This window comes from Platichthys flesus, chromosome 13 (assembly GCF_949316205.1).
Source record: "Platichthys flesus chromosome 13, fPlaFle2.1, whole genome shotgun sequence".
NCBI lineage: Eukaryota > Metazoa > Chordata > Actinopteri > Pleuronectiformes > Pleuronectidae > Platichthys > Platichthys flesus.
This window is the reverse complement of record NC_084957.1, coordinates 15,439,705-15,452,866: the sequence shown is the minus strand read 5'-3', so window position 1 is coordinate 15,452,866 and position 13,162 is coordinate 15,439,705. Positions and strand designations below refer to the sequence as shown.

At 40.2% G+C, this 13,162-nt stretch overlaps 1 protein-coding gene across 1 annotated transcript; it reads left to right on the top strand.

Annotated features, from left to right (window-relative positions):
- Positions 1 to 4,223: 4,223 nt before the first annotated feature.
- Positions 4,224 to 13,150, top strand: ildr1b (immunoglobulin-like domain containing receptor 1b). Its single transcript, XM_062401860.1, has 8 exons — positions 4,224 to 4,498; positions 5,965 to 6,135; positions 6,480 to 6,629; positions 6,986 to 7,105; positions 7,210 to 7,356; positions 7,826 to 7,951; positions 11,045 to 11,940; positions 12,372 to 13,150. The coding sequence occupies exons 1-8, from the start codon at positions 4,447 to 4,449 to the stop codon at positions 12,408 to 12,410; spliced, it is 1,701 nt and encodes a 566-aa protein (XP_062257844.1). The 5' UTR covers positions 4,224 to 4,446; the 3' UTR covers positions 12,411 to 13,150.
- Positions 13,151 to 13,162: the final 12 nt, after the last annotated feature.

The following is a 13,162-nucleotide window of genomic DNA, read 5'->3' as shown; positions in this document are numbered from 1 at the left end:
TCATCTTCTAATATAAATACTTTAAAATGTGTGTGTCCTGGAAACAAACACAGCTAGGGGATCAAATATCAGTTATTTTCACTGGTGTTACTTTTGGACATTCTTAATCATTCTTAATCATACATATCAGACATTTTATTAGACATTTTTTTTAATGTGTATAGGTGAAAAATAATAAATGACACAAATCTGATTAAATTAGTTGCTACAAATCATTCAGATCATATATTTTTATACATTATTTTTAACCTTTGCATTTTTGGGAGAATATTGCTGCTTTTGTAATTTATGCTGTTTTAAAACTAAGCAGGTCAGAATTTCAAAGGTTTTACTTCTACAGGGTTTTACTGAATTTGATAAGAGGTTTGTTTCACTTTGGAATGACAAAGTCTAATATGAATAAAACTTTTCCCCATTGTTTGTTTCTTCATACTTCAACTTTTTTTTGGGCTCACACATTTGCATTGAAATTGTTATGAGATCATTGTTTTGATATTAATACCTTTTATCTGTCACATACTTGAATGTTTGTGTAGCTGTTTTATTTTATAACAATGTGTGTGATAATGTGTGTGTACCTTGGAAATTTTTTATCATAGCTTATCAAACACACACAATCATACAAACACTAGAGCTTTGTTGATAACTTCAATCTACTCAGTCTGCACATGTTACCACTCATGCAACATGTGTAGTTTAAAAAATTGATATCAAGGGATTTACAAGTGTGAATGGGGGCCGGTTTTCAAAGGACTGAGGCACAAAATAAAACAAGAAAAAAATTATCATATTTAGAGCCAATATTCTCTGCAGTAATACACTCTACACGATGATTAGTCACAAGGATTATCCTGTGTAATAAACGAATATTAAATAAACACCTTTAAATGTTCTAAAATGAAATGTCAGTAATGATATAGTTCAAATAACCTACTGTCATGGAAGGTTGGGACAGTGGGGACAATGGGACCCTAAACACAGACATGGCCCCCCAACCAAGAGAGAGACACTGAGACTGAAAGAGAAACAAAATGACAATAACCCACACAACAGCATTGTTTGTGGTCATTGTTTAACTTGTCCCTTCACTGTTTTGTGTAACTATATGTTAATTTCTTAGTCATCCTACTTGTCTATGCTGTCAATTAGTATCTCTTAATGCTTTAATTTTTAATAAGAAATGTTGACAGTTTATACAAAGGCTTTGGTGCAGCGGTCTCTGGGCCTGAACAAGTTAACCATCCTTGAACTCTGGAAGCAGAGGTAACACAGGAGCTGCTTCTGGTACCACTACGCCACCTCTGTAAATATGTTGTAGGTATTTTAAAACCGGGATACAAAAACTAAAACAAATTTCTCTATGTCTCCTCTAGACACTGCCAGGGGAGGACTTTGATAGAAAGCACAGACACTGAGGCTTTTCATTCATGCAGCATTTTTCACATGATTTGAAGCAGCACACTTCAGAGAGCTGAGAGCAGCTCTTGAGTCCAGCTCAGGCGCGCTTGTTTTGTGTCAATAATGAAGCTGGCCGGGGTCTATGTCCTGGATAAGAGATGTAAACATACTCACACAAAGAGCTCTGACACTCTCTCAACATGATTCATCCTGAGAGTGAACCTTACTCTCTTCGGCTGTTTGCCAAAACTGAATAAATGAAAACCTTCGTCTCAGTGAAGCTGACCTCCTTCTGCTTCACTCCTTTAAATTCAGATTACACAGGCTTCAATCCTTTTAATCCAGCGGCTGTTTTCTAAAATATTAGTGTTTACACGCTGAGGGACAAGAGAGACCGATTGAGATTAATTTTAACATTAACATCAAATGTAATCAGTTGCCAAATTAACATAATTGGATTTTGATAAGACTCATCAGATGCTTTGAACTCAGCAGGAAACAAAGTAGATTATAATTAATAAAGCAATGATTAACATATACGTTTCTTCCACCTTACCTTTTAGAGTGGTGTTTTCTCTGTATAGCCTCGATTTAAATGAGAAATGAAATGTGAAATGGTTTACTCAACACACTGATTTGTGTGATTAACCTTTGTGTCGTGTTCGTTTCTCCCCCCTTACTTTGGTGCTCCCGGTCAAATTTGACCGGCCTGTTTTAACTGCCCTTACATTAACACAAAAACCATTGATCGTCACCAAATTGTATTTAACTCCCTTTTAACCTGTAAACAATGTCTCAGACTACTGGTTACATGAATAACTGCAGTGAATAGACACAGAAATTGAAAGTTGTATTCCAAAATTAACATTTATTGTAGAAAAATCAAAACAGAGACCAAATTCACAGAACATCAGAACATCAACATGAACACATTCATGTGTGGTTCACGTAGGGCGACAGGCACATAAGCACGGGAAAGAGAGGACACATGGTCAGTCTGAAAGGGGTTCACGTGGGGTGGAGTGTGTGTGTGTGTGTGTGCGTGCGTGTATGTGCGTGCGTGTGTGTGTGTAGGTGTGTGTGTGTGTGTGTGTGTGTTCAGACACAGGAGTGGCATTTTGCAATCAGGTCACAGTGTGTCTTGCAAACGTAGGCATCACATTTGAAACATGTAAGACTTGTCTTATTGTCTCTAGGGGCACATAGCTTGCATCTCTTCCGTTTCTGCCCCTGTTTTGGGGGGAGAGTGGACTCTGGTAAAAAGAGTTGGAAGCTGGACTTGATGTCATCCACACGAGATGTTGCATACCGTGTTGGCCCTGGTGACATCCTAATGATATTTTCCCCTCTTGTTCTGCCTCCTCTGTCCTGGGGGGACGAATACCAGAGCAAGTTGCCATCCTTGGACTGGAATGTCACCTCAGGTGTGTATTCCACAGGGGCCTCTTCCCCAGGTGCCTCTTCCTCAGGGGCCTCTTCCTCGCCATATGTTGACTGTTTGGTCTCATGATGGTCTGGATCAAAATCAGGATCGTTGTCTTCTATTTCTGAAACATCCTCCTCTATTTCTGGTTCAACTCCAATCCCGTCTTCATCAGTTTGAAAAAAAAGGTCAAGAGCCTCTCTGACAGAAAAACGTCTGATCGGGCGCCGACTCATTGTGTTCAGAGTAAAATAAGAGCAATGCACAAGCAAGCTATATATAGGGGATCTGTGAGAAGATATCATACGGTTTGTATCGAAAGTGTGGTTCACGTGGGGGGATGGACACATTAGTCCGGGAAAGAGCCAGGTTCCCATAACAAACACCTAATTGGTAACTTTGAAGTGTTACACGTTTAGTCTGGAAGGTGTGGTTCACGTAGGGGGACAGGCACATAAGCACGGGAAAGAGAGGACACATGGTCAGTCTGAAAGGGGTTCACGTGGAGTGGAGTGTGTGTGTGTGTGCGTGCGTGTATGTGCGTGCGTGTGTGTGTGTGTGTAGGTGTGTGTGTGTGCGTGTAGGCGTGTTTGTGTGTGTGTGTGTGTGTGTGGTGGTGGTGGTGGATTTGTGGTTGTGTACTATCTGATGAATGAACACAATCTAGGGTCACCCATTCATTTCCTATGGCGGTCATTTTTGACCGGGAACACCACAGGTGTTACAAAGTTGACTAAACAACTCAAAATTCAATGAAAGTAGTGATCAGCAATTGTAAATGTTCAAATGCCTAGTGTGGAGGATATCATAAGCCCTTGAGACAATTAAATGTAAAACACAATATTTATGATTGATCGAAATGGAAATCGGTCAGATTTGACCCGAACACGACACAAAGGTTAACATTGTCGTACTGCAGAAATGACCAAACTCGGACCAAAGCTCCTGATGACGGCAAGGTGCACAACTGAGGTTATGACCTTATCATCTGTTGTTGGCCGCTAACACCTGTTAACATCTGCTGTTGGTTGGTAACTTAAATTGTGCAGAAGATCTTCAAACGTACAAGAGATATTCACCATCTTGTCCTACATTCTAAAATATGGAAATAACACTGTGTTATAATATTAATTAAATGAATCAAACAGAGTCTTGGCCAAACACATTTCCCCACAGTAATGTGAGGTTAGGGTAAATATGATCAGCAACAAAGTACCAGCTTTAGAGTTCCTCACAAAAGTAACAGATCTCATCCTTGTCTTTCTTGAATTGCTGCAGATAATGATTATTTGGATAAAACCTGTGACGTGTCTCCTCTTCTTCTTCTTCTTCTTCTTCTTCTTCTTCTTCTTCTTCTTCTGTGTCCTCCATGTTGCACCTGTCTGGGGGCGGAGTCATGATGTCACCTTTGTGATCTGAAGTTCCCTCTTCACGGACTCGTCATTCAGCGCAGGGAACCGAACCCCCACCGAACAACATGGCGTCCTATCGTGAAGCAGTGTGTTTACTATGAAGAGCAGCGGCCGCGGGACGGTTTCCTCCGAACACTTTTTACTTTTTAACGGATTTTCACTCGCCGACGGGATAAAGAGCAGAGCTTCCGCGGAACGATAAAGAGCAGCGAGATGAGTAACACGATAGTGACGGTGCTGCTGCTGCTGGTTTACCTACCGACAGGTGAGGCCTCGCTTCATAGATAATTAAAACGTTTATAACATATACACTTTATCTGTTCTTTCGTTGTGTTTATATTCAGGAATGTGGAGTGAAGACACTTAAACAAACAGATGAAACTCAGAGCAATGTGCTCAAGTTAATAATCGACAGGTGTAAACAGAACAAGGCCGACATGTTGTCACGTGACGGTGCACCACTACTTCTCTGAACACAGCATTTACTTTCAAATATTACTGGGCCATAACAATATATTAATATATATATATATATATATATATATATATATATATATATATATATATCACTTTACAATTTGCATCAATAGCAATATAACAACGGTTCAGTAGATTACAAGTAGTACAAGCATCACTCAGAAGCAAATACTGGTCTTTAAACTCAAAAGAGATAATATGTGACAGTAATCATGATAATTATCAATATCGACTGATCTCTATTTAAAATCAGATTTAATAAAACAGTCGTTTCTTATACCATGTTTTTCTTAAATTGTCCTCTTTTTGTTATGTGTCGTGTTTCGCTGTAGTCTGATCATTGTGTTTCATTATGTTGTTTGTGTTATCTGTACCTATATTATTGTATCACAATGGGACTTTTCTGATTAGATAAATTATTAAATTTTTTTTAAAGAATTGATCAAAACATAAATAAAAAATTTGATTAAAATATTATGTTTTTTTCTTCCACAAGAGGCTTTTAATCTGCAGAGAACAGCTGATAACGAGGACGATATCTCCTTCATCAGTTTTGCCCAGTCTCCCCAGTGTTGAGCTTTAGTTATTTCCCAATGGCTTAAGAACATGTGTTGCTATTATTTTGTCACCATTCCTATTGATGAGTGGCATTAGCTAAATAATGATGTGAGAGCTTCATGATACGCCATAGAAGTACGACAATCATTCGATTACTTAATAAGTAATTCTTAATAACATCAGATCAGCTATTTCTTGAGCTAAATGAATAGTAAACTGAATATATTTAGATTTGGGAGCTTTTGGGGCTTTTAATTGCTCAAACTAATCAGATAATGAAAGTGATAATAAAAGTTGTTAATTGCTGCCCGCTTGAGTTCTAACAGGACTTTGAAAAACCATTTAAAAGAGAATATGTAAACATTGAACTTTAAATCCTATCTCTATCTCTATTAGCAGCAGTTGCCTGTCATCAGTGAGCTTTCCTCTCTCACGCCCTGAATCGCTGATCATGATTGACGTTTAATGAAATGGTTTCTTTACACAGAGGTAATGCAGGCACAGTGAAAGACCTCAAGGCTAAGCTGTTAACCAGTCTGTTCAGATTCTTATCACTCCACCATCCAAGAGCAAAGCTATGACACAAGCAAAGCAGGAGTTTTTCTGTTTTAGAAGTACAGAAATTTGAATTGAGTCATTTGGTATTTTACATTATATCTGACTTTTTCATCTGACTGTTGTTCCTGCTTGTGTCAGAGCTGCTGTCCGTCCAGGTGATCGTTGCAGAGTCGGAGAGGAGCACGACTCTGTTTGCTTCTGTGATTCTGCGCTGTGACTACTCAACCTCAGCGAACCTTCAGGATGTGCTGGTCACCTGGAGATTTAAGTCGTTCTGTAAAGACCCAGTGCTGGAGTACTACTCCACAGGTGAGACGACGGCAGGAAAGGGGCAGGGATTTTTTTAAGGGCCGTAATGTTGTTGAACCAAAGGATGGGGATGAAAGAACAAAACATCAGGAAGGTTCCCATAGATGGTGAACGTTTCACAGTTGTTTTACCCTTTAGAGAAATTAATTTTATTAGTTTCCAAATCAGCAAATCCTCGTAAATGCTGTGTTAAATATGCTTTTCAAACCTCGATGTCAGTTCATTTACCACTAACTTCTTACCACCTGAATTCAGTTCTTATCGTTTTCATGAGTAAATGTTTAATGAACATATCAGTACCAAAAGAAAAAAAAAGATAAATGCAATGACTTGTGTTTCTGAAGGTTACCAGGCATCTCTGCAGCTGGGTCAGGACCCGTCCAATGACTGCCCGGACCGCCAGCGCACCGTCCGCACAGTGATCCAGAAGAGAGGCTCGAATGAGCCCATCCTGGGTGCTGACTACAGAGAGAGAAAGATCACCATTCAAAACAGTCAGTTTAACTTATTATTTTTATCCAATCTTACTGAATGCACTGATGTTTTATTAGTTGATTTAGCAAGACATCACACAGGCTGGATACAATGTATTTGCAGAAAAACAGGAAATAATAATATACATGTTAATATATATGTTCTTTTGCACTTTCTCCTTGTGACGTTTTAAATTTTATAATCATAACTGAAGAAGCGAAAGTGTCTAAACAAAGGCTTGTTAAAGCTTTTTATATTGTGTTATAAAAATCACCTGAAATTTGTTATTCCTTTTTGCATCGGTGACACCACCTTAGAACTTTGTGAAACAAATATTTCTGTATTTTTTGATTATTTTACGATCATCTGTCAACAGAGGCGGACTTGGTGATCAGTGAGGTGATGTGGTGGGACAACGGTGTGTATTTCTGCAACATTGATGCTGCTGGTGACACGTCGGGGGACTCGGATCGGGAAGTGAAACTCATCGTTTACCGTACGTTAATACAGTTGATTGACCTTTAGGTTAGCCTGGATGCATTAGTTGGTTTAACTGAGGTGCTTCAAGTGACAGTAGTAAAATCCTATTTTCTGTTCCAGACTGGCTGACGGTCCTGCTCATCATCATCGGCGCTCTCATGCTCATCATGCTGCTCTGCATATGTTGCTGTCAGTGCTGTCCACAGAAGTGCTGCTGCTATGTCCGCTGCCCGTGTTGCCCTCAGACATGTTGCTGCCCTGAGAAAGGTAGAAGAGATGATTATTTATTTTGTATCCACAATTTAGAAATAAAAAAGTCTTCCATTCTAGATCTTAACAAAGTTTTATGAATAACATGTTCCTAGGTAAATTATTCATTTTACAGCAGATTGACCCCTGACAGTGTAATATTATACACGGTTTTACTGCTCTACCATATAAACCTTTTTTACCTGACCGCAGGTTTAGTTTAAATCACTTTATATAAAGTATTTGAATTATAATGTTGCAACAGATGTGAGTCACTTGATGTCGGAAACTTGTTCGACTTTTGTTTTGAGCATTGACTGTATGTGAGCGGCAGTAGTTCTCCTTTTTCTGAGCATGAGTAGCAGCTGCCTGATGTCTTTGGAACAACAATAATTAACCAAAATCAACTCTCTAGCCATAATAGACAATAGTGAGCGGAGATGCGTTAACTGTTTTTAATGGCGTCTCTTCTCTGCTTGGTTTACAGCTGTGATGCAGCACAGGATGATGCGAGACGCTCAGAAGGCCATGGCTCCTTGGATGAACGGTCAACCCATCTATGCTCCCATCAGCTCCCATCCCTCCCAAACGGGCGTCCCCATTCTGTATTCAGGTGAGTGGCACAAAAGCACAATAGGACTCATCCTTAATAATTTGTTGAGTGTTTCTCCAGACCCTGAAAAGCATCAGATTTCACTACTGACTGGACATCCTCCTACTCACCCCATAACATAATCATATATAGCAGGGGTTTTCAACCCGGGGGTCCTCTGCCCCCTGGTGGTCCGCGACAGCATTGCAGGGGGTCCGCGAAATTCACTTCGATATTTCAACACATTTCCAGATTACTTTTGAAATCGTGAAAAATATCTAAAATATGAAAAATATGTCTAAAATTAAATATAGGTGATGAGGGGAACCTTGAAACCGGCTTGGGGCTTGAAACTGCCAGTAGTTTTCCCCTGTGCATGTGTGTTAAAGGTAGATGTAGAAGAGCGGTTGAGCTAGGTAGAAAAACTCTCAGGAGGTCTTGGAGATGTAGTTTGTATGATGGGATTTTTTATTTGCCCAAAAAGAAAGCCCAAAAGGGCAGAATTAAAAATGAAAATATTAAATAAAACAAAAGAGCGAAAAACGAATAGTTTTTAATAAGACTAATAAATTGGCATAATAGCCAAAACAATGAATTGCAATAACAGTCAACTTTACCACGTTCGCTGGTTGAGAAACAATTTCTTAGGAGAGCTCTAAGTATAAAACATCTATCCAGTAGCAGTTCTCCCAACATAATTAACAGACACGCTTAAATCGGGCCTAAGCACCCCCCAATTGTTTGCGTGATATTGTATGATTATCATTTGGGACATATTCTGTATTACTTTGTCATCTTACTCTTCAGTTGTAGCCCCAGCTTATGTTGATTGTTATTGATCACCGTTACTTTTAACGTTCTCTCAACATGTCAGCTACATGTCTGTACATTTCAGTCATGAACGTTATATATTGATGTACATATGGTTCTGAGATGCAGTAGAACTACAAACTGCATTTTAATTTTGTCTTTGATTCTTAAGCATCTGAAAATCAACCGCTTTTGTTGTTTTTTACACAGATTTTTCTAGATTTGTTTGAGGTTTTTAAATAAAACCAGCATGGAAAACCAAATGTTAAAACTTCCTTCTATCCACATGCACGCACGTAGGCACGCGCGCGCGTAGGCACATCAGTGGGCCGTGGATTATTTTGTAGTCCGAATGGTGGTCCCTGTGACAAAACCAGTTGAAAACCCCTGATACAGTTGCAATCAGAAATATTCAACCCCCTCACCTCAATAGACATTATAGTGATGTGGATGACAGATAATGACAAAAAAACCTCATCAAACAACAAAAGATATTTATTGATGCGTATTTTAGTTATTTTGACAACAGAAGTTGACTTAACTTTGAAGTTCAAATGAAAAATGTAACTCTTTCAACACATGTGCATGTGCAGTATTATTCAACCCCCAGCTTCAGTACTTTGTGGCACATCCTCTAGCTTTTATAACTTCTAAAAAATGTTTTCGGTAAGTGCGGACAAGCTTCTTACACATCTCGATTGGAATCTTTGCCCATTTTTCAAGTGCAAAAGCCTCTAGATCAGTGATGTTTGATGGCTTCCATGCTGCAACTGCCTTCTTTAAATCCCACCAAAGATTTTCAAATTTGAATCTGGTGACTGTGAATGCCACTCCAGGACGTTCCAGGATCTTTTTCTCAACCAAGCTTTGGTGGATTTGGAGATTTTGCTTTGGATCATTGTCTTGCTGGAAAGTCCAATGATCACCAAGGTTCAATTTGTCAACAGAAGGAATCACATTCCTCTTTAAAATGGCCTGGTATTTCTGTGAATCCATGATGCCATGTACACAATAAAGATTGCTAGTTCCTGCCGCAGAAAAACAGCCCAACATCATCTTTGACCAACCTCCATGCTGGACTATGGGGATGGTATTCTTCTGGTCATAAGCCTGTCCTTTCACACGCCAGACATAGCGCTGGTCCATACGTCCAAACAGTTCCAGTTTGGTTTCATCAGTCCATAGAACTGTCACCCAAAACTCTGTAGGCTTATCCAAATTCCTCCTGGCATATTCTAGTCGACTTTTGATGTTGCTTGTGGTCAAGAGCTGAGTGCGTCTTGGAGCCGGCCATTAAGTCCTTTTATTATTCAGTGCACGTCTTATAGTTTCCACTGCAGCACTTGTACCAGCCTTCATCAGGTCATCCTGTAGGTGTCTTGTAGTCACACAGGGGTTTATCTGAGTTGTTCTGACTAAGTTTCGAGGGTCTTGATGAAATGCTGGGCTTTCTTTCACGGCCAGGCATGTTTGAAGCTGCTCCATCAGTTGTAAACTTCCTTATAATGTTCCCAATTGTGTCTCTTGGAATAACATTTTTTGGGGAATTGTTCTTCTACCCAAGGCCTTTCAGGTGTGATGAAATAATCTCCTCTCTCAGCTTTTGTGTAAGCTCCTTTGTCTTTCCCATGATTGCAACTCACCTTGAATACCTTCATGGGTGGGGTTTATATATGCATCACAGCTGAAGCAAATGAAGGATCAATATAGAGTTCCCAATGGCTTAATAATGTTTCAACTCAACTTTAGGACAAAAAAAACTGTCAGACAGCTTTAAAAACAACAATATTATATAGGGGTTGAATAATTGTGACATGGCTATCTTAACAAAATATACTGCTACACACAAATACCACATCATGCATTTTCCGTGTTGATTTTCTTTATCACTCAACTCATAAAGAAGGCATCCGAAGCAGAATCTTGATCAAAGAACAAGATTCTGTCTACTTTAATTGATAAATCCTTAAAATCTTTGGGTGGTTGAATATTTCTGATTGCAACTGTATATAGTTATAATGTCTACCCCAAACCCTTAATTCATTGCATGAAAAGGTAGTGTGTCTCAGGTGCTGGATTAAGACTCCAGTCTCTCAGGAGTTGTGGGTTCAAATCCCACCACTGTCAGTTGACTTTCTCACTTGTGTTTGTTAGCTACTTGTAGAACATCCTACTATTCTATAAAGATACATAGGCCAGGAAGTAGAGCGGGTTGTCCAGTAACCATTGGATTGGCAAACATTTCGGAAATAATTTGCTCCAAACTCTGTTGTAAACGCAATATATTATCTTACTTTTTTCCAGGGTCATTCTCAGACTACCCTTCAAAACAAAACTTACCCATGGCTCCCATGCAGCAGATGGCCCTGCAGCACCAACACGCTCAACCACCCCTACACCATATGAATGGCAGCATGCACGGAAGCGTCCAAGGTCCCAACCAGGTGTTGGACTACCTGGAGAACCAGGTGAGGGGGCTGGATATAGTGGAACCTCAAATGGGCCCGCACACTGTCCAGCACAGGCCTCCACTACAGCCTTGGCCTCAGCTACACCGCCAGTCGCCTGCTCAAGCAGTTCCATACACGCCCGGGCCTCCGAGTATGTTGTCGGCCCTTGATGAGATGGGGGTGAGAGGGGTGGAGAGAAGGGTGATCACTCTGCCTCCTATAATCCAGCGTGTACCCAGCTTCACCTCTCAGAGGGGGCCTGCAGGTGGAAGCGGAGCCGGGGGGGCCCCTAGAATTTATAGTCCGTCCAGTGGGAGTACAAATCATTCTGGAGGAAGTGCCCACCGCGACAGACGTACATATAGAGACCGAGACGTCTCTCCACCCAGGCGAGGAATCTTACGAGAGTACAGTGATGACTCCGACTGGGATAACAGGCGAGGAAGAGCCCCCCCAGTGGGTTCGAGGAATGAGAGAGGACGCGGGTCCAAGAGGAGAGGTGGCGGGTCCAAACCGAGAACCCGAAGTCGAGATGATCTGATGGAGGAGCTGCACAGCAGAGCAGGTCGACGGGAGAGGAGCTATTCGCCTCCTCAGCGCCGCAAAGCTTCGTGGAGCTCCGACGACGAGCACAGCAGTGGACTGAGAGGAGGAAAAGGGAAGGGTTGGCCAGAGAAGCCTCCCAGCTACTCCTCCGTTGAGATCGATCCTGGACACAGCAGCGACCGGAGGAACTATCACCGCCTTTCTGTAAGAGCCACACACGAATACTGACACTGACACACACTTTACGCTTACTTTTCAATTCTTCTGTTCATCAATTTTTAGCCACGTTAGGCATCAGTGGATCAGTGGATGTCACTCTATCAACCACTTTTGTGTAAAGTGGACATTTTGATATTCAATGGATTGCAATGAAATTTTGTACAGACATCCCCAGAGGACGAATCCTTTTGGTTGTAGTGATCTCCTGATGTTCCTCATTAGGTTGACCTTCGTGTGTTTATCCAAGTATTTGTAGGATTGCAGTTAAATGTGGTTCTGACATTTTATGGTCTCACAGGATGAATTGTTGTAACCTAACTTTTCTTTTCGTGCCATCATCAGGTCCAAATTTGAATTTGTCCACCAATCATGTCTTCCTGTAACTAAACCTCATCTCTGTCACTCTTCTCTCTTAGGATAGAAGCTCCCGTAGTGGCACGAGCGTAGTCATCTGAAGTATTTCCATCTATTTAGACCCTTTTCTTGAATGTTTCCAGAACGGTGAAAAATTAAGACAAACAGAAAGATACCTTCATCAGTTCAATGAGTGTGCATGAATGTAGTTTGTTGGTTTGTACCCTTGAGTTGGGAATATGTATTGCATGGATAAACTTCCACTGAGTATGTAGTAAAAATATGATTCTTATGCATGAAGAAAAAAGTTAATTTGAGGCTTTGAATTGCAGACTTGCAGTTATATTAAGCCTGGTCTTATTTTATAATTACTGTGTGTGACTCTTGTCTTTGTATTAAGTGGTTATGTGTGTGTGTTTAGCTTCTGGTGGTGGATAAATGTTTCCTTCTGTTGTTTGTGAAGTAAACACAGTTTTAACAACAGATTGTTGGAGACTGTGACATTGTGTTTGTTATTTAGGTTGTCATGAATGCTTTGTGAGTTTTCAGACACATATGATGTGTCTTTGTTTTTTATAATTTCTTATTTTTACAAAATATCTTGTACTATTTAATGCGTCATTTTTAATCGTTATCTGTAGTAACATTATTAGACTGTAGCAGCAATGGAAAATACTCTGTGGACATTTGAAGTAAGGTGGACCATTAGTGGACACTATCGAAGCTCTTGGTGTAATTATTGGATGAAAATATAATTGTAATATTAATGTTTGTTTTTGTTGCAAACATGAATAGAGATGCAACGTCCTATATATGTATGTTTTTAATAAACATTTTCAGAAACAGCAAGTTT

Bases quoted from the DNA above. Each gene is read 5' to 3' on its own strand.
- ildr1b (XM_062401860.1), top strand. From the start codon at position 4,447: ATGAGTAACACGATAGTGACGGTGCTGCTGCTGCTGGTTTACCTACCG. The intron at 6,630-6,985 runs GTCAGTTTAACT...ATCTGTCAACAG, and splicing joins AAAGATCACCATTCAAAACA to AGGCGGACTTGGTGATCAGT. The intron at 11,941-12,371 runs GTAAGAGCCACA...CTTCTCTCTTAG, and splicing joins GGAACTATCACCGCCTTTCT to GATAGAAGCTCCCGTAGTGG.